General features: G+C 44.9%; 8 protein-coding genes across 8 annotated transcripts; 3 read left to right on the top strand and 5 right to left on the bottom strand.

Moving 5' to 3' along the window:
• Window positions 1–184: 184 nt before the first annotated feature.
• TrAtP1_009398 (uncharacterized protein) lies at window positions 185–1,695 on the top strand (the record flags this gene model as incomplete). Its single annotated transcript, XM_066114268.1, has 2 exons — window positions 185–971; window positions 1,031–1,695. 2 exons carry the CDS (start codon window positions 185–187, stop codon window positions 1,693–1,695), a joined length of 1,452 nt encoding a protein of 483 aa, XP_065970362.1.
• A 1,475-nt stretch (window positions 1,696–3,170) lies between these two features.
• On the bottom strand, window positions 3,171–5,880 carry TrAtP1_009397 (uncharacterized protein; the record flags this gene model as incomplete). The annotated part of the gene is made up of 7 exons (XM_066114267.1): window positions 3,171–3,264; window positions 3,338–3,366; window positions 3,938–4,027; window positions 4,094–4,134; window positions 4,191–4,362; window positions 4,422–4,436; window positions 4,516–5,880. The coding sequence occupies 7 exons, from the start codon at window positions 5,878–5,880 to the stop codon at window positions 3,171–3,173; spliced, it is 1,806 nt and encodes a 601-aa protein (XP_065970361.1).
• Window positions 5,881–8,256: 2,376 nt separating this feature from the next.
• Window positions 8,257–9,677, bottom strand: TrAtP1_009396 (uncharacterized protein; the record flags this gene model as incomplete). The annotated part of the gene is made up of 6 exons (XM_066114266.1): window positions 8,257–8,417; window positions 8,471–8,662; window positions 8,715–8,834; window positions 8,886–9,009; window positions 9,064–9,456; window positions 9,561–9,677. 6 exons carry the CDS (start codon window positions 9,675–9,677, stop codon window positions 8,257–8,259), a joined length of 1,107 nt encoding a protein of 368 aa, XP_065970360.1.
• Window positions 9,678–10,198: 521 nt separating this feature from the next.
• Window positions 10,199–10,588, bottom strand: TrAtP1_009395 (uncharacterized protein; the record flags this gene model as incomplete). Its single annotated transcript, XM_066114265.1, has 1 exon — window positions 10,199–10,588. The coding sequence occupies one exon, from the start codon at window positions 10,586–10,588 to the stop codon at window positions 10,199–10,201; it is 390 nt and encodes a 129-aa protein (XP_065970359.1).
• A 300-nt stretch (window positions 10,589–10,888) lies between these two features.
• TrAtP1_009394 (uncharacterized protein) lies at window positions 10,889–12,797 on the top strand. The gene is made up of 4 exons (XM_014091490.2): window positions 10,889–11,400; window positions 11,465–11,956; window positions 12,022–12,268; window positions 12,332–12,797. The coding sequence occupies exons 1-4, from the start codon at window positions 10,894–10,896 to the stop codon at window positions 12,706–12,708; spliced, it is 1,623 nt and encodes a 540-aa protein (XP_013946965.2). The 5' UTR covers window positions 10,889–10,893; the 3' UTR covers window positions 12,709–12,797.
• Window positions 12,798–14,696: 1,899 nt separating this feature from the next.
• TrAtP1_009393 (uncharacterized protein) lies at window positions 14,697–16,364 on the top strand (the record flags this gene model as incomplete). The annotated part of the gene is made up of 2 exons (XM_014091491.2): window positions 14,697–15,187; window positions 15,248–16,364. The coding sequence occupies 2 exons, from the start codon at window positions 14,697–14,699 to the stop codon at window positions 16,362–16,364; spliced, it is 1,608 nt and encodes a 535-aa protein (XP_013946966.2).
• An 820-nt stretch (window positions 16,365–17,184) lies between these two features.
• TrAtP1_009392 (uncharacterized protein) lies at window positions 17,185–22,395 on the bottom strand. Its single transcript, XM_066114264.1, has 3 exons — window positions 21,671–22,395; window positions 19,679–21,604; window positions 17,185–19,625 (listed from the first exon to the last, which is right to left on the bottom strand). The coding sequence occupies exons 1-3, from the start codon at window positions 22,298–22,300 to the stop codon at window positions 17,481–17,483; spliced, it is 4,701 nt and encodes a 1,566-aa protein (XP_065970358.1). The 5' UTR covers window positions 22,301–22,395; the 3' UTR covers window positions 17,185–17,480.
• On the bottom strand, window positions 22,384–24,306 carry TrAtP1_009391 (uncharacterized protein). Its single transcript, XM_014091492.2, has 2 exons — window positions 23,188–24,306; window positions 22,384–23,128 (listed from the first exon to the last, which is right to left on the bottom strand). Exons 1-2 carry the CDS (start codon window positions 24,184–24,186, stop codon window positions 22,589–22,591), a joined length of 1,539 nt encoding a protein of 512 aa, XP_013946967.2. The 5' UTR covers window positions 24,187–24,306; the 3' UTR covers window positions 22,384–22,588.
• Between the last annotated feature and the right edge of the window lie 1,256 nt (window positions 24,307–25,562).

Genomic DNA, 25,562 nt, shown 5'->3' with positions numbered 1-25,562 from the left:
TAGTTTCAGAGCGTACCTGATAGGTATATACGATATCTAAGCCGTAGTTTTTCAATAATTCATTACTAAAGTCATTGTGAATTCCTCAGCCTTCTTTTGAAAGTGTATGTGACACGTACACGTAACGTCTAAACCCATTTGGAAGCTCAAAACGACTGCGGAATTTCTCACGACAAACCATAAAATGACCTCTCGCAACCCTACTTTGTGGGCATCTCTGCCAGCTGAGCTCCGTCTCAAGATCCTGGAGCCCATCACCCACGAAAAAACCCCTGGCTGGGCCTCCCTTGCCTCTGTGTGCAAAGAATGGCAACCTGTGTTCGAGAAGGAAAACTACAAAAAGATCAAGCTCCCGTCGTCTCGCCTTGGCGAGTTTGAGTCCATGGTGCCGCCGCAGAAGAGGCATCTCATTCGCCATATTTGGCTCGACATTGAGTTGCGAAGATATAGGACAAGATGCTGCTCCAAACGCAACTCACAATTGAAGACTTTGGGGCCCACTGTGACCAAGGCGATACGGAGAATATTTTCGATTCTCAGCAAGTGGGAGGCGGGAAATGGATTGACTCTGGAGCTCAACGTGGTGTGCCCTAGCGACTCGGAGCATTGGTTCAGGAATCTGCACTTCTCTTCCGACTGTGTCGATGACGAAGAATCAGCAACTCGTGGCGAAGCTGACCATCACCATCACGATCCACGCCATGGTTGGCTTCACGGTGCGCAAGTTGAGGCTCCTGCACGCTCAGCCATGTACCAGCTTTTGTATCCTGTCAGGCTGGATGAACATCAACTCGCCTCCAACCCGCTGCCAACAGTGAGAGCAATCACTCAGCTTGTGATTCGCCGCCAGCTCCGCCGTCGCATTGTCTCCTTTTCCTTGCCCGAGCTGTTCCAAAAGCTGCCTTGTCTTGAGAATATCGTCTACGAGCCGTGGTATTCGAAAGCCCGTTGGACAGAGCACGACGACCTATGTATGTTTTCAATACCCTAAAGCAAGAAATCGTTTCATTTGCTAACTTTTTGAGGATAGATCTCTCTTGGATCATTCAGAGTAGCCTGCCCAAATCTGTCCAACGAATGGTCATGTTCCAAGAGTCAACCGAGCTCTACGATGCATTATCGTCATTTGACGGCCAAAGACAACGTGTGGGCCACCACGACAGATACGACGAGGCCTTTGCCCACAAAAGCCTGGAGCTGCACCATCTTGCCGTTTCCTTCATGGTCGACGCCGAGCAAATGTTTACAAGTTGCCAGCCGACTTGGATCTGGCCAAACCTTCAGACTCTGTCGCTCACATCACAGCTACTGCAAAGTGATGGCGGAAAGCGCGGGACGATTGAAGCTTTGCTTTGTCGGGCTGGAGAGCTTGTGCGGCGAATGCCCAAGATGCGAACGCTTGTGCTCTGGAATGGCGGAAAAGACCATGCTTGTGCGTTTATGTATTGTGTGGATGAGAATGACTATCCATCCATCACATGGCGCGGCACATGGGATATGGAGATGAGCCCTCGTATAATTGAGGCGTGGCAGGATGTTGCGTCGACACTTCCGTCTTGCAGACTTGATGTGAGGAACGAGCGTATTGAGGAGACTATTGGATCTCATGGCGATGCCATTTATTATTTGAGGCTGCCTTTACAGGTCGTTGAACCTGCATCACTGTGGCAAATGCGGAGGGAAGCAAGAGAGTGAATGCTGTATTAAGACATAAAGCTATTCGTGTGGGCTCTGATGATCATTGTAAAGAGGCAATCCAGAGGGCTCCTGTTTCAGAACAGGTGTGTGTTTCTTAATGAAGCTTAAGAGCCATTCCATTTCAGAAACGGCAAATCCAATGATAATGAACAAAATTGATGTGGCTGCAGACACTGGGACTAATAGATGCGAGATATGATCAGCTTGGGTCTATAGGCCATTCAAATGAATGTATACAGAGAATAAGACAGAAAAGGAAAGGGATAAAAATCTCTGCGACTTGAACTTTAAATAACAATAGCACTTACATGTTATCTTTGACACGAAGTCTAACGTTAAATTGTCGCTTCCAAACTCTTTAACGGGTATGGCGAAGAAAGCGGCGATGAAAGACAAAGGCAGCTAGGGAACGTTGCATGTCAATATCGAGAAATCGATTGTTGAGAGCCAGCTGTAGGAGACTCACAAAGATAATGGTCACAATCGTAAATACCATAAGTATTCTGCCCTGTTTCTCATTTTCTATTGCCATCTTGTGTGTCTGTTCGGCCTGAAGTCGAGTAGTTCGTGTGTCAATCCGAGTATCAATCAAATTTTGTTTTTGTTTTAAATCCACAAGATTATTCAGCTACATCCATTATCATTTAGCATTTTTATTCTATAATAACACACTTGCTGCAGCGCCTACAATATATTGAAGGAGCGTTGGCTTAAATCGAAAAAAATGAAACTAAAAGAAAGGGGAAAAGAAAAAGGGAGACAAACCGCGGCGTTGACACTTTCTGCTCGTTTATTCATTTTCTTGATCTGTTCTGCGAATCGATAGATAGTGCGTAGTGGAAGATTAAGCTTTCTATGGTGAAATGGCCAGATTATACTTTGAGCTTGCTTCATCTTTTGAGTTGCTGTATCGCGATGTCTTTGCGGCTTGTATGCGAATAAATGTTCATCTCCAACAGTGCTATCAGTGATACCTGTGGCAACTGTAATTGACCTTTTGTTTTCTCTTAGAAATTTACTTAACTTTTCATTATATCGCTCTCTCGGTTTGATGTCGGCTTGAAAATCATCGTCTATATCAGATTTTGACTGCACCATAGAGTGAATAATCCTATCCATAGCTTCCATGACACTTTTTTGAACTGTGAATATATTTTCCATAACTTCAAACTCGTCTTGAATGTCCTTTAGTTGATTAAGGAGAGATATCTCTCTAGTAATATCGAGAACATAGAAGCGACCAAACTTTTCGAACAGCTGAGTAAGGCGCCTTCTCTCATTTTCCGAGTTTTCTCTCAGTTCTGTAATTTCGTCTTCGTCAGGAAATTCTGTATCCAGAGTATATTTGAGATACTCCAGATAACGCCGTTTTGATTCATCGATGCTTTTTTGGCCGCTTCTTAGAGATTTTATTTCTCCCATGATATCGTTTGCTAAGTAAGGAACGGATGCATCTAGATTATCTTCTTCGTCTAGTTGGCTTGCTTTTTGCAGTTCTTGAACTGGTTCTGCGCGAGTTTGCATAAAGTAGTTAAACGTATTGAAGAGAATTTCTTCTTCATTCGTCTGCTCCAAAAAGATCATGGCGTTAGTGGAGTCTGTCTGAATTATGTTAATATGAAAACCGAATATAACGTACAATGGAACTGATAGAGCTTTCATAAGCTTCTGCGAAGTCAAGCATATCAGATGAGTGATCTAGAAGCGCTCTGGAGCATTTACTGGCAATAACTCCCGCAAGATCATATGGTGTCTTTACAGCGTCAGGCCTTTGTTGAATAAAGGATTTTGTAGTCTGCAGAACATCGGTAGTTCGTCGCGGATCGAATGATGAGCCCATTTCAACGTCGAACCAGTCTCTAGAGGGAAAACAAGTTATGATTGCTTGAGCCTTCCCTGATGTGCCCAGGAGAATCCATAACCAAAGCTGGTCTACCATTATGACCGCGGAAGGGCCATTTTCGGGCTGCTTGCCTTTATATAGCATTTTTTGATATCGGCGAACAGTTTCTTCATCCCGAGTTTTGGTGTCTTCCAAAGTAGGATGTAGAGAGTGGTCCAAGGTCCGCCGAATATGGAGGATGTGAGGAGAATGGGTACCGTGTTTCCTTTCGGAGAGTAAGTATTTACGTAACAACATCTCTTCTCTTAGATACATCTCCTCTGGGGTTGGTTTTTTATTCTGTGTCGCAGTAATTGAGAGTAATGTTTTGGCTGAAGTATCGGCTGAGGGATTCACATCTGAGTATGGAAATTTTGAATTCGGCTCAGCAAGGACTTTTGATCTTTTCTCCAGTGCCGTTTCCTCGTCCCAGTGAAGGTATGGCATCTATTTTCAACCTGTCGTCAGTAAATGCATCTATAATGACAAAACTCAATCAGCCGCAGCACTAACAAAAATAACCACATGTCTGTCTTCTCCCTGATACGCAGTTTCTGTAACACAGGTCAGCTAACTGTAAAATATCTCTTGAGGAAATCAGTCAGCTAACTCTCATTCTTCTCATTTCCAAAAGCTTCTTGGAAATCGTGGCATGCTGGTATCATGAATCGTGTGTGGGCAGAGCCCCTTTCCCCTTCGTTTTGTCTCTTTATCCATCGCTTTGGTTCCAGGACTTTATAAGCCAACGATGGATTTTGAGAGTATATTTTGCCAATTAATGCCTTTTGATTGCATAATTAAAATCTCGACTTCTTATTTTTGTCAAGGTACGGTTACTTACCTCGGCCCATTTCATCTGTTGTGGAACAGTCAGTGAGCATGGTGATTCGATTTGGACGAGTTAGTCTACATGTATGAAGGACGATGACACGTACATTGTTTGCTGGTAAATGAAACCATTTGAAGTTTGGTTCGTCTTTAAAGTCGAAGAAATCTTCACGCTGTTCCCATAAGTCTTGTACACTAAGCTCTAGAAATTGCGGGCTTCGGTCCTCAGAGAAATTAACCACTGTTGCTTCAAAAAGCCTGTCCACATTCGGGTCCAAGTCACTTGACGTTGCTAGCCTTTCGGTGCCTTTCTCTTGTTTGAGTAGCATGAGCGTTGTTGAGTCTTTATTACTGTTCGCAATTCGGAGCAACTGCTGTCTCGTTTCCCCTTCCTTCAGTGTTTTGACCTGCAATAGTGCTCGAATCGTACTATGCTGCCTTTTCTTCACGGCAATATATAATGCATAATTGTGAGGGTCCGTAGCACCTTGAAATATCAGATACTCAGCAACCTTTGTTTCCCCATTTTTCATCGCGCCAATGAGTGGAGTCACTTGGCTGTCGTCTTCGCAATTGATATCCGCGCCACAAGCCCCTAAGACTTGAACGAGATGGAGGTCTCCATCCTCTGCTGCCCTTACTATCTCCCTGGCTAGCCACTTGTCTTGTAAATCTTTGCCTTGTCTATCGCGAAGTATTTCAACCAACTTGTGGATTGTTACTGTCTGCTCATTGCGGATCGCTGACCGAATCTCTCGTTCAATATCAACGTCAATGAGGTCGGGTACGACTTCAGGAATTTCGTCAGGCACGAGTATTGTATCTATCGCTATTGGATCATCGAGATATTTAAGCCATTTGAGAAATGTTTCAAAAATGCTTTCGTCTTTGCTGCGCGCTGCAGCTTCAAGAGGAGCTGGTCCTTGAGTAGTTCTTGTCCTGGCGCAAATGGAACCAGCTTGTTGCAGTGCCAACCGGACTATTGAAGCTCGGCCATTCTGTGCTGCCCACGAGAAAGGTGTCATGCCAAATGCATCTTCTATTTCGAGTCCAGCTGGTATTTGATCAAGATATGCTTTGAACAGGTCATCGTATCCGAGCCCCGCTGTCCAACATAACAGCTTGTGAAGCTTTTCATCGCTGGGAGATGATGCGGTATAGGGGCGACTAGCGCCGAGAAAAGCGCGGGGGAGCTGGTGGGTTCCATTTATAGCAGACAACGACAGCGACACGTCGATGTTTGACGGATAAACGTTTGAAAGAGCCACGAATCTGACATTATGGTCGCCCCAATCACAATGATCACCAGGCGAATGCATTTGGATTTTGACTGAACCACCTATAAAAGATATAATGTCGATTTTATGAAAATATTTCGAGTCGTTCAGTAGTGCTGCGATGTTGTTGTTGAGATTAAAGTGGTTGGCTTCCACAGCTTGTATCTCAATAGGTGCATGATGCTCATCTTCCATCTGAATTATGAAATTCAAGTCCAATTTAGAATTGAGCTCTCTGTCGACAAAAAATATCTCTGAAGGATACTTAAACTCAAATGAAATTATTGCTCCACGTGTTGGCCTTTCATTGTGATAAGGCGCGGTGGCTCTATTAACAATGTCGATACAACTGGTCAAGCTCGGTGGAGCGCGAATGTGAACAGCTCGTGTACTCATTAAGGAGCTCGCCTCTGCCATAACGAATGATGTGACAACTGAATTGAGATGCTAAGATGAAATAAATGAAAGCGGAGAATTGTCTGATGCTGAGTGTCAGATAAAATCCGACAGGTACGTATGAGCGTCGGAGAGCAGGTATAAGTACAATTTTTTTGGGCGCTGTTACGAAGTACAGAGAGCGCCATTACATATTTCACAGACATGAGATAAAATGCAGCCAGACCTTTTAGTACTGCTGCCATCCCTGAAGTTATTTTGTCCAATAGAGCGAGGCTTCGGTGAGTAGAATAATTACAGCCCCCATCCACATAACAAATCGAGCGATCGCTCATCCTCAACCTGAGGCGTCGAAACATTAGCGCTGCCGACAACTCATCCGCATATGCAAGGCGACCTAAAGTCAATTCTTAATGGTCTATTCGACTCTTATAACAAATAGACATTCATGTGCATCCGTCGTCCAGATTGTCCCATACGGCACAATGTAGAACTAAATAGCAAGGTTTGAACTATGCAATGCACATGATGTCCCTGACTAGATTTACCAACTAGAGCATTTATTTTACATTTATTTTACATTCTCACACCGAGATGTATCACTGACCTGAGCTGGACGGTAATGATCCTGAAATCGTGATGTCTAGATGGCCAAAGCAGAGCCGAAACGGATTATTCCTGCTGTTGTAGCACGCCCTATGTGAACTGAAAGCTATCGAAACGTAGCTGGATTACTTGTTTTATATATAAGCTAGAATCTCAGGAGTTAAAAAAAAAGGGAGAGAGCTTGCCTTTGATCGGATAATAGAGTAAGCCACCCGCGGAACTCGGTTTAAACGTATCCAATTAACCAATCGCACTACGTTTCTCTATTAACAGCGGCAAAGACACGGCAAGATGCAGTACCCGAGCAGCGGTCGACTGTATTGTTATTGGTACCACGTAGTAGTACTGAGAAAGGCATGCATGCTGCAAGTCTTCGGGCAGCCGAAAAGGGAATTGGTTGCATGCAGGCTGAACTGCAGTTTAGACCAATTTCAACGGAGATCTGCACTATAAGTACGGCTAACACGGCTGCTTTCACTTACTGGTAACATCAGCCGAAATAGAACACCCGAATCTTGGTGTAAAGTGGCCTAAATTGTTATTTTGCCCTCGATTGGTTGCCCTCCTAAAAGCTCATATCTCTCTAACCGTTCGTAAGCGTCTGACCATCAATATTCTTCGTTGATGGTTAGTTAAACCTATTTCGGCGATAAATTGTCTTGGCCAACATTGTGCAACCACACGGTCAGCAAGGTCCTGATAATAGCCAATTCCTCACGAAAACGAAATCAGCGTTTACTCAGCCCGTGAGGGGCTATCACGGTGGTGGTGGAGCCAAAATCAATAGATACTACCCTATCTAGACGTCAATTGGTCACCGTAAAGGAATAGGTCGCCAATAATGCAGGCCGCAGCCTTGCGCTTTCGGCCAAGCCCAAGGCCGGAATACGCGATACTTGGTAGAGAGGTAAGCCACTGTCCAGTTATTGCCCATAAGCCATTGCTCATTTGCGTCTCCAACCAATAAAACGAGTCGGAGAACAGCGATAAACTAATCAACAATACTGCATGAGGGGGGGTCGAATAGGCCTTGTATTTTGCAAAGGGTAGATGTAATCGGGTAGCCACACGTGAGATTGACTTAGCTGAACTTGGACGACTCTTGTATGTTAGATGCTGGCAAATCACTGATCTCGGAATCGTATATGTGATTGCTTTGGGTTTAATTACATGAGGTTGGCTCTGCTACCTTGTTGCGGTGACGTGGGTAAGAGGGACTTGACGGCCTATTGAATTTCGTATTTTTCTGAATTACAAATTCTGATCAAACTGAAGTGAGCCTAGTAATGACCAAAGGTGAATTGTACACGTTGCTAGGCCTTTTTGGGCCTGCGTTCAGACAATTTTCCTCTTTTGATCTTAATTGGACAAACATCCTTATGAGGACCTATAGGTACTTCATGATGATATTCACGCGCTACTTAAGTTGAGAGCTCATTCTTCAAAGGCCTGTAGCCAACACGGCAAGGGCTACCCTGCTCTGATCCAACCACAATTGAACCCATCGTCTGCTAGGTCTCCTGTGGACTCTGTGTGCTTTCCTTACTGCTTATTGTATAACGTCGTGATTTAGAGGCGACTAGGGGGGCATCGTTTTGGGAAGGTATTCTCGTACGCACGTAGGAAGTTTAACAGCATTCCTTCACCCCCGGCAGTCGTAAATGCAACCAACCCAATGGGCCGGCCGTTGTACTTGAGGTATGACAAGGGCATCGTTGCGGAGGGGTAGCCTGTCGATGGTTAAAAAATGCCTACGAGCAACTTGGTTGTCATGGAACCATACCGGCAGCCGACACCAACAGGTTTACGGGAGAGTCAGCTGGTGCAATGACTAGATCTACGTCATATTCTTTGAGTGTCTTGTCAATGCCAATGTCTCGGCCAACTTTGCGCGCATGTTTTAGAAGAAAATCATGCTCTTGATCGGACATTGTCATTGTGGCGGCGTTCTGGAGCTGGTCTTGGTTGTCGTAGTCTGAGCAGGGTCAGTGGGAAACTGGGGACTTGTGTGATGAATGGCGACTTGCCTGGTGGAAGCTCTTTTTCTGCATGGCTCTGGTTGAACCTAATGAGTTCATCCAGGCTGCGTACTTGGGAATCTTCGAGGGTTTCAAGGTAAGCCTCAAATGTGGGTTTAAACCGAGCCGCTGAACAAGTTAGATTATAATTCAGTGGCAGTCGAGCAAGAGGCCGTTAACCTTGAATATCGTAGAAACTATGCCGCCCATTCACTTTGAATGCATCGATAGATACAAGTTCTACTTCTTTGAAGGACTTTGCCGTAAGCGCTAGCATTGCGTAAGCAGCCTGAGTGTCTTTTTTCTGGAAAATTTTGTTAGTGACTCTGTAAAGAATTCCAGCTTTCATTCATCTTACTATCTGCGCCGTGGCTTCTTGCACTGGGCGCTGTAGATCAGCGTCAAAAAACCATGTTTCTGGAGAGAGAACCCCGATTTTGAAATCTCTAAAGTCACCAGCCGTTATTTGAGAATGATACTTTCTCTCTTCGCTTCCCTTTGGATTGGTTAAGACATCTAAAAGGTTTGCCAGATCAGCAGGCGATTTTGCCATTGGTCCCACAGTATCGAATGAATGGGACAGAGGTATCAAGCCATCCTGTGGGACCAGGTCCATCGTTGGTCGGAGAGTATATAATGCTGCTCGGGTGCTCGGTGTGATCAAAGACCCTCCAGTGTCCGTTCCTATCGCCAAGGGGGAATACCCTGCGCTGACGCCAACGGCAGAGCCTGTTGATGAGCCAGACGGTGACTATAGATGTTTTCCAGCGTTAGTAAGTACTGTAGGACGTCAAATCTGCCATATTCTTGATACATATCATCTCGGCTAATGGGTATTCATTTTCCGCTACTCACCGAGTGCCCAAGGACACGGTCGGTCAAATCTACAGCACCGGTAGTGTATGCAGATTGCGTTTGACCACCTAAAGCCGACCATCCAGGCATGATATTTGAGCCTCTGCAAGGAAACATTAGTCACTGCACGGAGAAGGGATAAGTAGTTGGACGAAGCTGGACAAAGCCGTGTCAGTTGCGTACTTGAACCCAGCGAGTTCCTGGTGATCTGTATATTAGATGCGGTAAATATAGCCAGTTCAAGCGAGTACTCACTGATAACTGTGTTTTCCCTATGATAATCATCCCTGCTCCCAGAATCTGCATTTTGTTAGGATTTTTTCGCAGTGAGTTTAGACAGGAACACAAATTGGTTGGAACTGATAGTCATAGGGCTAGGAACGCCTTATTGCCGACTGCATTTGATGACGTGAAAGGCCAGAAAAGAAAAGAAGACGCGCTGGAGGTGTAAATGTGCCGCAATGGAGAGGACAAGGTGTGTCCAACGACTCACTCTTTCTATAATCTCAGCGCTCTTTGACGGTCGCGATGTAAGCAAGGCAAGGCTGCCCCCCCGTCGTGTTCATTCCTAGGCTTGGGTGGGTTGCGATATTGTCCTAAGAGCTGGTTATTCTTGCTATGTGCATGTAGATCGAGTATCAAGTGAAGGTGAAGAAAACCTTGATGAGGATGGGGATCCCGTGAAGGGGCCCACGTAGGTGGCCATTCTTGCGTTCAAGATCGAGGGTGGCTGCCACTGTCCTGGCTTGTGGATTTCTCTGTAGAACGGCCCTGAGATAATTGTCATGTTTATCAATCTGAGCGAAGCATCTATCAACCAATTCAACGCTCGTGAGCTCGCCAGCCTTCAAGAGCTGTTGAAGATCTTCTGCGGTTGCAGTCAACAGATCAATTGATCGCCGTGGGGTCCCCGAGGGCCACGAGAATGGCCAGACCAGTCGGAAGAAAGACGCCATGGAGCACATAAGGAGTAAGAGGAATATGACGTGAGGCAAAATACTGTAGGCCGTATATGGCGGAGACAACATGATTCTTGGAGCGCTCGATTCTTGGTTACTAGAAAGATCGGCACTGGGGAAGTTGGGCGCCATCTTAATCAAGGTGGTTAGACGCACACGTTCAACGACTGTGCCCCATAATTAAATGCCACTGGAATGTGCGGTTGCACAGACAGCGTATTAGAAGCATCATTCAAAATGCCTTGTATTATTACAAAAGAAAATGCCGCGTTGTGACATATATTACATACACACCAGACCCGCTGCTAGGGCATAACCAAGCAATGGGTTATCTCATCGTCACATAGGGCATTGATCAACCAGTCCTTTCCTACATGAGCCTTTTCTTGAGCATCTATTCCCCTGAGCGCATCACTAACCATTCAAAGATGGATATCCAAGCGCCGCCAACCCCCGAGCGCATCGTCTCTAACGCATCATATGGCATAATCGATCCGTTGACTACCACGACCGAGGAACTGCAAGAGCTTCTGACATTAGGTAGTCTAAGTAGCCTAGATTTGATCAATATTTATCTTGGTCAGATCGAGCAGCACAACAAGAACGGCCTGAAGTTGAATGCAATCATTTCCACTGCACCACAACACATCGTTGCTGAACAAGCCAGACTTCTCGACGCAGAAAGAGCCACTGGCAGCATACGCGGTCCTCTGCACGGAATTCCGGTTGTCGTCAAAGACAATGTAATGACCGACTCTTCACTAGGCATGGACACTACATGCGGCTCCTATGCTCTTGTCGGAGCCAAGGCACCAAACGCTCCGATAGTAAATCGTCTTCTGAAGGCTGGCATGATTATCATTGCGAAAGCCAATCTATCTGTAAGTAATTTCATGAGTGCACTCTCCTGGGCTACGGATGTTGACTTGTGTTTCTTTTTGTCAGGAATGGGCTGGCTCAAAAGGATTCGGAATGATAGCCGGGTGGTCAGCAGTCGGCGGCCAGACACAGTCACCATATGTCAGGGGTGGCTATGTGCTTGGAGACAAGATTCTAGGACACAGCACTCCATGCGGTTCTTCATCTGGATCTGCCGTAGCTGTGGCCGCTGGGTTCGCACCTGTAGCAATGGGGACCGAATCTGATGGATCCATCACACAGCCAGCTGGAAGGGCTTCTCTGTACGCAATGAAAGTTACCGTTGGAGCATTAGACACAAAGGGGACATCACCACAATCTCCAATTACCGATAGTCTTGGCGGCATGGCCAAAAGCTCTGGAGACCTTGCTAACTTTATCGGAGCTATGATGGAGCAAGATTACTCTTCTTATCTGACGAAGACGTGGACAGGGCAGAAAGTTGCCTTTGTGGATCCCAAAAAGTGGGAGCTCCATCCAGCTGTTTGCGAACGGATCGAGATCGTCCGCGAAAAACAAGTAAGTATGAGTCATGCTTATCATTCGGGCCAATTATTGGAGTATTGACATTCATCATCTGAAAGATTTCGGAGTTTCTCCAAGCTGTAGCTACTATCCGGGAGTCTGGGGCAGAAGTGACGGAAAGTGTCGTGTTGCCACAAGTCGATGAGATTACTTGGGAGGGTGAGGATGCCCTTGAAACGGTATGGAACTCATATCTTGGCGATGAAATCAACTTTTTCCTCAATGAATACACCAAGTCCTCGGTACGCACAGTTGAGCAGCTGACACAGTGGAATTCTGATCACAAAGACTTGGAGCTCCCACCAGGTAAGCGACATTATTTGAACGAGACAAGCCGTTGCAAGACGCCAGAAGCTGACAGCGCCCCAGCATTTCCGGGCCAACAGCAGCTCGAGAATACATTGAAGAGCAACCTGACAGAGGAGAAGCGGCAAGAGATTGTCTCGTTCATCCGCAAGATGGCCAAAGATGACGGATTTGACCGAATCTTTGAAGAGACAGGGGCCGAAATGCTCATAGGACCATTAGACGGGCGGATTGTCACCGTTGCTGCTGCAGCAGGATACCCTGCTGGAGTGGCGCCGTTGGGATATGCTGACAACTACAATGGTAGAGCATACGGCGTGGTCATTGTGGCAAAAGCTGGGGACGAGGGAAAGATTCTACAAGCCATGAGTGCTTGGGAGAAGACGATGCCGCCACGGATCCCGCCGCCACAGCTGGTAAATTATAAAGCGAGTCTGTGAAGCCAACGCCCCTCGTGCTTCGACACAACACAACATGACAGAGTAGTGGTTGTTCCTTAGCTATTCTACTATATAGGGGACTCAATGAGATTGATTGTAGATTTGAAGTTCTACTTTGCAATTTTAAGTTTTATAAAATACACGCTTCATGGTTTAGATAAAGTTCTAAAACTCTTCTAGATATGCGTTTGTCAATGATATCGCCAGGATAAACTTTCGAACGGGATAGACAAAACTATGTCTAATATTACTAGACACTTTAAGCATTGCCTAATCCGAGTCCGAGCGTAGTAAATTGGTTCTACTACGTAGGCTATAATAGCAACGCCGCCTCCAGCTGAGTCTAGGGAGTCAAATGTTGCCGGTGATCTGTACGTGGATCAAGCTATAGAGTGCAAGAAAGACCACTTTTCCTGCTCAATCAAAGGACTATCATCTTAGAACTGCAGGATCTGAGGACGCCAACTTACCGCCAACAGCCACTATGTCAAATCTTTTTTTTCCACGACACTGGGACTGATTAGGATGATAGAAAAAAAAGGCTCAGTTATGCTTTCAAACCCGACGTATGGGATACTATCTTCCTGATATCGCTTGCTGTTTCATTATCGTGTCCTTGAAGCTAGGGTGAGATGATAGAGGGAAGGATATAGTCTCGTGCATCAACGACGTCTCTCATTCATTACCTAGTCATGTATATGACTTAGTTAAATCTTGGAACGGGGGAGTTGATTTCAGATGGGTCCGAGATCAGATTGTTTGTTGAACTTCGCTCCTCTAATCCGTAGGGCCTGGCGGACTGTGCAGCAGCGCATAAGGAGCCGGTTCAATCGGCAATAATGGTGTCACACCACGAAAGTCGGTAAAACATCTAAGCGAAGCCTTGATTAGGACCCCCGGTTGCTCTTATGAAGTCAGATAGCTTCAGCAAGGATTACCTAGAGATCACTTTCGTCACTCCCAGAATGCAGCCCCAGGTGAGCTTATAACAACGAAGCTTATCTAACTTATCCTATTGGTCCGAATATGGTAAGTCGAGGTATCTCAGTCTGCGAGTCTGTCGTATTGGCAAGCCATATATACTCATGTAAAAAAGCATAGCTTAACTAGAAAAAACAATCCAAAAGTAAAAGATTAGGAAGATTACTACTAATTTAATAAAATAAACAAAAGAGGAAAGAATATATTGTCTGAATAAGCAATTACAATATAAGTTTTAATTTAGCCGGTTTATCTATCTTTGATGGATAAATATTAAGCATGTCACCCAGCTGTCACCTATATCACCCATTTACCCAGGGGTAAGCTTATAGTAGTAGCGATGCCCGCCCTGCCCACCCTATCGGCAAAGGTTTCAGAAGCCGAAGAAGCTCCGTCTGCAAAACTGTTCTAACGGCTTGAAGGATCAAAGGATGAGTGAGATATCTAACGGCTTGAAGGATCAAAGGATTAGTGAGATATCTAACGGCTTGAAGGATCAAGGAAACAATGAGATGATATTTTGTACATTTGGTTTAATGGATGGCGCGACAATAAAGGTGGCCGAAATGGAATAGTTGCTGCTTTGATGTTGGATGGCTGGCAGCCTTGGAGGATCAAAAGAAGAGTGAGATATCATTTTGTAAGTTTAGTTTAATGGATATTGCGACTTTAAAGGTGGCCTAAATGAAATTGTTGCTGCTTTGATGTTGGATGTCTGGCATCCTTGAAAGACCAAAGGATTAATGAAATGATACGATATTTTGTATGCAATGCCGTGTTATCCTCTTTAGGACGAAGAGAATGAGAGAATTTCCTGAGCGCCAATCGAGAAGTTTTGTTCGTTCTTCTTGAGCGTCTTTCTATGCCGTCCAAAAAGCTAAATAATTATAAATAGGGCGGTGTTGCGCTTTTGACAGTTTCTTCTCAGTGCTCTCAACCACGTTTCGTCCTCTTTTCTCAAGGAACCTACCGAAAACTATTCTATATACCACAATTTATCATTCGTCATGTCTAACGTACTTGATGCCATTGTTGTTGGCTGCGGTTTTGGAGGTGTTTACAACCTCTATAAACTTAAGCAACTCGGCCTCTCTGTAAAGGCCTTTGACAAAGCTCCAGATGTTGGTGGCACATGGTACTGGAACCAGTATCCAGGTGCTACTACCGACACTACTGCCGAGATCTATAGATACAGAGATGATAAGGAGCTCTTGAACACTTATCCTTGGTCAACACACTACTTGTATCGGAAGGATAACCTGGGGTACCTAAAACATTTTATCGAGAGTCACAACTTGGGACAGCATATCCAGTTAAGCAATGAGCTAAAGTCAGCGTCCTTTGATGCTGCCACATCTACATGGACTGTTACTTTCAACCCTAGCGGCGAAACCTACAAGACCACGTACCTTATTTTGGCCACTGGGCATTTACATACACCTAACTACCCCGACATCAAGGGTCTTGAGAAGTTTGCTGGTCCAGTTTATCACACAGGGTAAGAAAAAAAAAGATTGGATATTACCTTGAACAAGACAATCGAGGCTAACTTTCTTAGTGTATGGCCTGAGTACCGTGATCTCAAGGGCAAGAAGGTTGGTGTTATCGGCACGGGATCGTCTGGAGCTCAGCTCATGGTCAATATTGCCGACGACGTTTCGCATCTGGTTTCCTTCCAACGGTCGTCACAACATGTTGTGCCTCACAATAATGGACCCATCTCAGCCGAAGAAAGAGAAATTATCAATAGCAGCTGGGATGAGATTTGGGACACAGTCGACAACCATCCTCTTGGGCAGAACATACCTTTTCCGAATACTCCAACTATGAGCGTCAGCGCAGAGGAACGTGAGCGTATCTGGGAGGAAATTTGGAACGGAACAAACGGGGTCGCCTTTATGTATGGCCCATTTGGGGACATTGTTACAAGCGAAGAGGCCAACCGAGAGCTGTGCGCTTTTTTCGAGAAGAAAATTGCCCAGTATATTTCTGATCCCGATAAGCTTAAGAAGCTGACGCCAACTGAACTCTACCTCAAGCGTCCTGTTACAATGTCAGGATATTACGAGACATTTGCCAAGAAACACGTCGACATCGTCAACTACCAATTTACACCCCTTGTTGAAGCTAACGAAAAGGGCCTCTTAACCACTGAGAAACAGTGGGATCTGGACGTTATTATTCTGGCAACTGGCTATGAAGCTATGGACGGCAGCCTCAAGCGGATCAATCCAGTTGGCACACACGGTACCTTGAACGAGACCTGGGCTAAGGGCTCAACTTCTTACCTTGGACTCAGCGAGGTCGGATTCCCCAACATGTTCTTCTCCATCGGCCCTCAGTCTCCAATCGCCAATATCCCTCCTATTATTGAGGTTCAGGCCAACTTCATTGCCGGACTCATTGCAAAGGCAGAAGCCAAGAAGAAGGAGAACGGCGACAACAAGACTGTCCTTGTTGAGGTAGAGGAACAGGCCAAAGATGGTTGGCTGAAGAAATGCCTCGAGGTAGAAGAGGGCAGCTTGATCAAAACGGTCAAGTCTTTCATCACCGGGGACTTCGTTGAAGGATCGAACATTCCTGTTCATTCTTGGCTAGGTGGTTTCCACACCTACCAACGCTTCATCAAAAGTGTGACAGATAACAATTACTTTGGCTTCAAACTTATAAATTAGACTACAGGAAATAAAATACTTTAGCTTATGTAGTATTCTATAGAAATGCGTAAGAAATATGTTCTTGTCTCTTAAAATTGATGATTTCACTTTATAGTAATTTGCATGACAAATAGTACTCGAGTGTTCATGAATTTTATGTTGGGAATGATTGACAACATATACTCTAATCATATGCTTCTAACTAACATCGTTTAGCCTGGAATCAAACTATGTCGAAACTTCATCATTTAAATGCGCTGAAGCGTCATCAGTCAATAGCATCATCGCTTTTCCTTTTCACGAGTGATACTGTGGTAGATAAAAGTAAGCCAGATTTAAATTTTAGCTATGTAGCGTTCCGAGCAATTACACTCGGTAAAGTGACTGCGGAATTTGACGCCACAATGTTATGGATTGTGCTGCTGATAAGAGTTTCGCGAGATGCATCTGCCTCAATCTGCATCCCAGATGACGATCAACACTTCCATGTATACACTTTTTTGCAGAAGATAGGTATGTACGTATTTCAAAATCCCTCTACAAAAATATTTAGCTTGGAAACTCGTACCTTATTGCGCGTAAGATATTTATGCCCCTCTGGAGGTCTCTAAGCGACACATTCGGCCGACGTCTAATCATCTTTGATGAAAGACTATGGTATGTACTCAGACTAGTAATTTTGCTTCAGGACGAATTCACATCGTTTTTTGAATCGTTTGGAGAACAATTGTCGATCTAAGAAGTGGACTTTAATCTTCTCTACGACACATAGATTGAGTCAACTGGCATAATGGATATTGTTTAGCCAGACGAGGTTGACCCAGATAAGCTTTCACAGGCGGCAGATATAAAACTTAAGGAGCTATATGCACTATGAAGGAGAGCGCGCAGAATCGATATCGATTTTGATCTCTTCTAAACATCATAAATCCGCCTTTGGTCAATTGGCGTAGTATGAGTGATCTTCAAGACATTTCTAGCATACCCTCTTAGCATCCTATATGCGGCATGTTTGACCCACAGTGAAACGGTCTCTTTGTGTAGAAGCTGGCGAAGCCAGTGTTAAGGAATGTAACACTCAGCCAGGCTAAATATAGCCCGCATAAACAAGCAATACGGTGTTTCTTTTTTCTTTTAAGATGAAGAAGCAAAAGGAGGAGGACCGGAGAAGCTAATAATGCAGATATGAGCTGTAACGGTTTCTATGACGATGCAGTGGCGGGATATAGCTCGTTGCGATGCTGGACGGTAGTCTAGTGGAAGCCATAGAATATTTTTCCCATTCCAAGTGATCCAAGATCCGTTGAAGCTTAAACCATAGCCCTCTGTTATCGATTGATAGTCAAATGGTGTCTTGGAGGGAGAGGATCCTGCCGCCAGGGCAATGAGCTTATCGAGATGTATATGGCCAACTTGCGTAAGAATATATTGCGACTGGGTGTCAAAATATGGCTGAAAGTACTGAGAGCAGATAGGTAGCTGTAGAATATTTTTCCCTTTTGACCATATGATCATCTCATGGCGGGATGGCGTTATATAAAGCACCGTACCGTCATCGGATATTGCGACTGAACTCGCTTGGTATTGCCTTCCGTAGCCCCCACAGGCCCCGCATCGTTTGCTTATGTATTTCTTTCCAAGCAGTTCTCTGTCTTTCACCGTCCATAGTTTCTTTTCAGCCGCTACACTCCATACCTCGATGTATATCTCCGGTAGAACATAGTCATCCTCAGACGGGGCCTCAGACACTAAGACCAGGCATACGGCATGATCAGAAAGTGCCAAATGAATAACTTTTGCCTTTGGAGTTATTGAAAGGGAGACCATTTCGTTTGTGTCCAAGCTCCATAGCTGAATCTCCTGTTTGAGTAATGCGAAATATTTTCCATCAAATGAGAACGCTGCCCGAATCTCTCGCCCTGTAGAAGGACATGGTACTAGACTACCCGACGCAATGTCCCAAATCCGTAAATCATAATTCCTACCACGCGTGTAAATGCGCTTCGAATTTTGTGAAAATTGTAGATGATCAAAAATATAGCCACGAGGTCTGTGAATTGTTCGAATCTCACCTCCAGTTGTCGAGTCCCAGATTTTAAGGAGTTCGCCCCCAGCAGCCACCAGTGTAGAATCAGCCGAGAACGTGATTCCATTGGGTCTATGTATGTCATGTACTATAGAGTCCCAATATCTAGATTCAGTCAAGTCATATATTTCAACGCTGTTACGAAAAATGACGGCCAAGGCCTTTGAATCGGTAGACCACGTCAATTGTTTGATACGTTTCATCCCAAAGTTTAAATTATGTTGACGTTGTCCGGTAGCAATGTCCCGGATTTCAATAACAGGGCCGTTGGCCATAGCAAGAAGGGTGGAATCATGTGAGAACTGAATTGACGTAATCTCTTTTGGGTCATTATCCGGAACAACCATCGAGACCTTTTCGTCTCTGTCCAGGTCCCAAATAACAATTCCAATAGACGTTTCGTCAATAAAAGCTATAAGTTTAGAGTCATCCGAAATGCTGAGTCGAGTTGGCAGTTTAGAATACTCTCGATCAAACTTCATTTTGGGTACGCCTCTAGCCACGTCCCAAAGACTTGCAAATGTAAAGGAATCAATATTGAGAAGCTTGGAATCATTTGACCATTTGATGTCTCCTAAACCTTTTATAGCGTGCAACGGAAGTTGAAAACTCGTGGCTTCAACTATGTTGTATATCTGAATCGAACTATCATCAGCAAGATAGGCCGCTAGAAATTTCCCATCTTTGGAAATTTTATATGCCCAAAGAATATCATGGAGCCCAATGATTTTGATGCTCCGCGTCAGGGCGCCAGAAGTAATATCCCAAAACATCAATTGACTCGATGTGACGGTCAGCACATGCTTCGAATCGCTCGAGAATACTGCGTCGCAGACAATTTCTGTATGATTGAGGACGTGAATCCGCTGGCCTAGAGCAGTGTCCCAAATTTCAACATCCTCAGCATTATGGTTGAAGATCAAGAGAGTCATATCTCTATAATCCACTGCTACCGGATCTTTTGTTTCGATTATTTGCAGACATGGACTCCAGTGGCTGTCTTTTGCAGGCGTTGACGTTATCCAAGAGGATAGCTTGCCAATGAAGTTGGATCGCACCAAACTTTCCGTGGGGCTGAACAGAACTGCCGATGAATATATTTGCATGGGTGTAGTATCAATGATTTGAGAGTGGTATTGCATGAATCGGCTTGCATCATAGACAAACTTTTGAAGCTCATTCTCCGTAGTATTCTGCTAAAATGTTAACAAGGCTTGCTTCCTGAAGCTAGAAATACTATGCTCACTTTAAGCAATTTATTAAGCCGTTTAACGTAGCTTGTGTTGGTCGCTAAATTTCGTGTCAAACTAAGGGCCTCAAGCCAATGAAGAAAGTGCGTCTTTAAAAAGCCCAAAATTTTCTCCTTGTCAATCAGGCCATCCAAGTGGCTTTGAGTATCTATTTCGCACAAATGAGCAACCCAATTGGCGCAAGAATAAAGTACAGAATCCAAAGGGTTATCATTTGGCGGGCAAACGTCATCGATGAGGATTCCTGGGTGCTCCAGTTTGTAGATGTTTTCTCGTAGTATCTGTGACATAGCGTCCAATGAGTTTGAAATGATATTATAATGGACTTTATCCCTTTTGTCAGGGAATATGAAAGACTCTGATGAAATGTCGCTGGTTAAGTAATCCTTCGCAGATTGGTGTATGAAGTAGATTTTGCTGTCTTGAACAGTAAGGAACGAGCCACAATCCTTTATTAGTTCCTCTATTCGAGATAAATTCTTCAAACGACTCTGAAATCCTGCCAAAGTTGAGAGCTCATTGAGATGCAGCGGCCGGTATACCAATATTGCAATAGCCAGAGCGGTTCGACACAACTTTGAGCTTTCTCCTTTCAAAAGATAAATTCTTTCTAGCATAGAAGCGTAAAGCCGGGTCAGATCCTCAGGCATTTCATCTAGCATTTTTAATAACTTCGAGTTGTCATCATAATATCCCATTGATTCAAAACTTTTGAAGACAATTGCAACCCATAAAAATGTACCGTTTGCCTTATTTCGAATGCGACGACAAATTTCTTCATTTAAGTGTGGTTCTTCGTGTAAAATGGATAGTTGGGATGCTTTATACGATATATATAGCTCCACAGCCGTTTTGACAAGCCCAGCATTTACTTCAAGGCTAAGGTTCATCTCATTAATCAGCTTGCCTCCAATTTCGGGCCAGTTGCGACTGGATACTAGCAACTTGACTTTCGGCAAGATCGAAAGCTTTTGAACAAGATGCAAGCACTCCGTCCGGCCTGTAGTGCATTCATCAAGCGCGTCGATAATTATGTAGACTGATGGCAAGTTGCCATCACACAGCATGTTGCTGAAGATTTGTGACAGTTTATACCAAGCGTTTGCTCCATCAAAGAGGGCCTCGCCAGTATTATCATATGACCTTCTAATATATGATATTAGAGAAGGTTGCTGGTCTGCTAACAACCAAATGAGGCTGCGTAAAACTGAAACGTAGTCGTTGTTGTTCAGGATTGTGGCCTGGCAGAAGAAGAATGTTACTAAAGGCGGATCTGGTTGTTGCATCAATTCCTGGACGATACCGCAGAGAAGCATAGTTTTCCCTTTGCCCGGATCGCCACTAAGCCATAGCAACCGATTTTGATCATTGTTGAGCCACTCCTGATATTTTGGATTCTCAAAAATCCAACGATACGAGTCTTCAAACAGCCCCCCCTTTGTTTCTTCGATACGCGCCTTGTCGTCACGCGGATCGGTGATGAATAGGTCTCTAAGGCATTGCTGGTCTTCCCGCGTCCTTTGATACTTGTCATGTGCTTTGGCTTCAAGAGTTAAACCTTTGAGATGTGACTCTATTTTATATCCCAGGAACCCATTGACTTTATCGCGAAGAGACTCGTCGTCTTCTCGAATAGATCTCAGACTACCATCCCAGTCATCGAGCTTTACAATATCCCGCAAGAAGACTGATCCTCGATGCCTGTAGTAGTCGCAAATGCTTTTCATCTGAAATTGTAAAAGCTTCTTGTAAAAGTCGACAAACGCTGTCTGTAATTCGCGTTGAAAACCTTCCATGTGATTTTCTGCATGATCTTTTCCAAAAAGGCGCGTCGCATGTTCCCAGTACCACTTTATCGTATCTCCAATATATTTAACAGCTGCGCGATTGGCATCAGTTTGCGATATGGGATTGCCTAATATCTGCCAGAATGTTTAGTTCACCACACCTTGGTCAGTGGCCGTGGGTAGAATTGCCAATGGGCTTACCTCGAGAGAAACGCAGACTATAGCCCATGGAAGAGCGGCCTGCGGTACGTCTTTGATTGTGTCGCCAATCATTTTCTTCGTAGCGTTGACAACTTGCATAGCTGTGCTTATGTTGCCCTTAATATTCGCTTCATGCCTGGTTTTATTCAGGCCTTTGTCGATCAACTGGTACATCTGCGCCCTTCGGATTGCCACATTTTCTTCCTGGATGACATTCTTCTCGGACACTTGATCCATAGAAACAGCTGAATCTCCATTCAACTTTGAAGACAGAATCTTTTCATATGCTTGCACCAATTTGGGTTCTTCTGCTTTCAGGCTATCGTAAGCCTCGTTCCAAATACGCTCGGGCGGGGTTATAGAGGCTTCCGCTATTTCAGGCTGAACCACTGCGGCAAAAGACGGCTCTGGATCGAATAACAAGGAATGAACTTGCTCGGTAATCGCTTGTTGCTCTCCTGGAGGCTCGATGGTCACGGATAATGGATTTTGGTCCTCGCGTTGCTCCATATGCGCCGCATCGTTTTCTCTCTCGAAATCTTGAGTGCAGTCATCGGCCTCATTTGAAGATCCGCGCTTGTTGAGCCAATTTTTGAAAGGTCGAAAACCCTTTTTGAAGCTTGGCATCATAAAGATATTGTACCAATAGATGAGAAATGGGGTTTTATCGATGGCAATTGACGTAGAGTGGAATGGTTAAACATTCAAAGAAGGCCTGATGTAGATTCCCAACTCTATCAGGCAGGGCACCCCGCCCACACGGTCTAAATCACGGTACAGAGTTGTAATGCATGTGCATATGTATCTAACCGGTTCTCTCTTATCTCTAAATCTTTTAGTCTACATTCTATAGGTACTCTATAATACAATCTACGATTCAGTATCGACAGCTGGACCGGGCAAGTCATAATCCGCGATTTACTCCAGCTTCTTGAAGCCCAGTCTTTCCCAGCTGTTCAAGACCTTGTCCTGAATACTCTTGGGATATGAGTTCTTAAAATCTGCAGACTCCCAGTCCTTTCCAGTGGTATACTCGGCCGTAAGCAGCGCATCGCTAACTACCTTGCCACCCTTGATGGCCTCTGCATTGCCGTGGCTCATGTACGGGATAAGCTGGAACCCAACAACATCATCGAAGAAGACCTCATCGGTGCCAGGGCGACAGCGAGTTGTAAAAGCCCACATGACATCCTTGTCATCATAGACGTCAATGTCGTCGCCGACGAGAATAAGACGGTGGATGGTAAAGCCAGGCTTCTGGGTGAAAACAACATCGCCGACCCGTTTGGCAAAGGCTTTGCCATTGGTCTTCATCGCTCTGAGGCGCTCAGTGTCGACCTTGAGGGCGACCCAGGTTGCTTGACCGACGAAAGGAGCGAAAGCGTCAGTGATGGGAAGACCGGCATCCTGACAGAGCTGGCGGATCTCAGCAGCGGCGAGGGTTCCAATCATAGTTTGCTAGAATTAATAAATTAGTCTGTGGTCTTGATAATTGTGGATGGGAAAAAATCACTGACAGTCTCATCTGTCAGACGGCCACAAGCAGACATGGGCAAAATGGCATTGTTGCGGTATGTAATCTTGTTGACTGTATACACGGGGCCCGGGTGGCTTTCTCCTGGATAGACATAACCGTGCATTTCTCCAAATGGACCTTCAGGCGCCATCTTGGTCGTAGATAGAGTGCCCTCGAGAACAATCTCTGAATTGGCCGGAACATAGAGGTTGTTGGTGTCGCACTTGACCAGCTTGATAGGCTCGCCAGCGATAGCTCCCACGTAACCGGCTTCGCTGACTCCATCAGGAATAGGCATAGAAGAGGCCATGATGGCAGTGGGAGGGACGCCAAAGGCGAGTGCCCAGGGGATCTCCTCTTGGCCAATTGCGCGCCATTGATCTTGGATTTTCCTAATGTGCTGGGGGCTGATAACAAGGCCGGCCAATGTCCTCTTTCCACTTACCATGGCCCGAGCAATTGACCAGTTGGTCCAACTACCATCAGGAGACTGAATGACATGCATTCCATAAGTTTGAATATATTTGCCACCATCTGATTGATGGACCATTGGGACTGGAAGTGCCTCCAAATCGATATTTTCGCCTTCAATGGAATTCTCCTTGACAGGTCCAGTGGGCACAATAACAGGCTCAATAGGGGGGATGCTGTTAGCAGAGAGCATCTTGTCGAGAATATCCTTAGCAGACGCAGTAGGAGGCAGGGCCAAGTGTCGTGCGAGACGACCAAATCTCTCTTTGGGAGAGCTACGCAGGGAAGCTGGCGCTCCTAAGATTCGCCAGAGACCATCCTTAGCTCCAATGACATTGTTGAAAAGAGGGGCCTTATCATCAGTTTCGCAGACGAGGCGAGTGATTGCTGCTGCCTCCAGATCAGGATCAACTGGCTCATTGATGTCCACAAGATCGTTATCCTGACGGAGAGCTTCGACGAAAGAGCGGAAGCTCAAGTGAGGAGGTTCAGGATCGGAAGCTTCAGACTTATAAGTAGTTGAAGACATGATGAAATTCTGAATAGAAGGTGTAGATATTATAGATTATTGGAGTTGGTGCTTTTTGGGCAGAGTTTATAATTGAGTGGCATTTATCAGTTGCTTGGGTGCTGTAGCTGATGGATTCCTATCTACATGATGGTAGTGGCCATCAGAGGTCTATATATACCTATTCATCTCCTTTAATATACTTGGGGCTCTCCGAGATGCGAGACGACTCGGTCCACAACTCTTGGGCAACGTCATGGCAGCTTGCCCCTTCGCTTGCGTCGCTTGCTTCGCTTCTACCGAAGTCTCGGGACGTTTTGAGTATCGTGATGGAATTTCCAGAAAACCTCCGAGACAGCTGCTGTCACTAATGGCATGATGCTGAGCCTGATTTGGCGTGGTGCTCTACCGGGTCGCTGTGTCGGGCGTCAGAGCGTTCGAAAATATCCGAGCCTCCGAGGTGCCGCCACAGTATCAAAGACTGGTTTCGAACCTCGGATCATAATATCAGCAAGCTATGCAAATTACTTCTCAAACATTACATGCATCAATAGGAGCAATAACTGAGGTACTTACAGCTTAAAAAGAGCTCCAACTGAAATGACGATCAATTCTGCTCAAAGTCTCGTTGTTTGCGTAATATGTCGTTCAGCCATGATACAAATTATACAACTAATACAGTGTTATAAGCTATATACGACGACAGTGCACGATTCTTTAAACCATACATTGAAATTTGTCGCCTAATAAAGCTACGATGTACATTTTGAATAAAAATACAATACAATGATCCCTCTTTCCAGAAACAGAAGATGGTTAATTATGAAGCCCATACGCTAGCCTACCATTGGCGGCAACTAAACTCATCCCCCAGCGCCCCGAAAGCTCCGAGTTCAAGAAGAGTTGAACTCTACTGAATCTCGGTGAATGGCCTTTAGTATTGAAATAAAATAAAATGGTTTACCGAGGCAATGAATTGGCACTTTCATTGGCGCAATTTTGGAAAACGATATTGATACTTCTTATATGTAAACAGCGCCATAGTAAGTCGCAAGCAACGGTGTACTAGGCCATGTACTAGTAATACACGCAGCTTCATCTATGCCACTTACTAGCCAAACCAGATTTTTTGTAAAAAGAAAATCAAGTTGGTCAGCGTTTACAATTGTTTGTTTGTTCTTTTCGCCTTAGGCGACCTATCATTCTAGATTTTTCCTTATTACATTTTGCCTCTCTACTTATAGCCTCCTCCTGCGGCTACCTTCCCATACCTCTACTGTGTCTCGTCATTACTCACTCAGGTACCTAGGTATTAGATTGTTACCTGTTTGCGATCATGAAATATACGTTACTCTCCAGCTTCTCTACAGAGTTTGAAAGTGGAAGAGCCATGTAAT

Source organism: Trichoderma atroviride, chromosome 5, assembly GCF_020647795.1.
Source record: "Trichoderma atroviride chromosome 5, complete sequence".
Classification (NCBI taxonomy): Eukaryota; Fungi; Ascomycota; class Sordariomycetes; order Hypocreales; family Hypocreaceae; genus Trichoderma; species Trichoderma atroviride.
Note: the sequence above shows the minus strand (reverse complement) of the source record. Positions and strands in the feature narration are given on the sequence as shown.

Excerpts from the sequence above, each read along its gene's own strand:
- TrAtP1_009394 (XM_014091490.2), top strand. The coding sequence starts at position 10,894 with ATGAGCCTTTTCTTGAGCATCTATTCCCCTGAGCGCATCACTAACCAT. Across the intron at positions 11,957-12,021 it reads AGATCGTCCGCGAAAAACAA|ATTTCGGAGTTTCTCCAAGC; the intron begins GTAAGTATGAGT and ends ATCATCTGAAAG. Across the intron at positions 12,269-12,331 it reads AGACTTGGAGCTCCCACCAG|CATTTCCGGGCCAACAGCAG; the intron begins GTAAGCGACATT and ends ACAGCGCCCCAG.
- TrAtP1_009391 (XM_014091492.2), bottom strand. The coding sequence starts at position 24,186 with ATGTCTTCAACTACTTATAAGTCTGAAGCTTCCGATCCTGAACCTCCT. Across the intron at positions 23,129-23,187 it reads GCCGTCTGACAGATGAGACT|CAAACTATGATTGGAACCCT; the intron begins GTCAGTGATTTT and ends TATTAATTCTAG.
- TrAtP1_009392 (XM_066114264.1), bottom strand. The coding sequence starts at position 22,300 with ATGATGCCAAGCTTCAAAAAGGGTTTTCGACCTTTCAAAAATTGGCTC. Across the intron at positions 21,605-21,670 it reads TAGTCTGCGTTTCTCTCGAG|ATATTAGGCAATCCCATATC; the intron begins GTAAGCCCATTG and ends ACATTCTGGCAG. Across the intron at positions 19,626-19,678 it reads GGCTTAATAAATTGCTTAAA|AATACTACGGAGAATGAGCT; the intron begins GTGAGCATAGTA and ends ACATTTTAGCAG.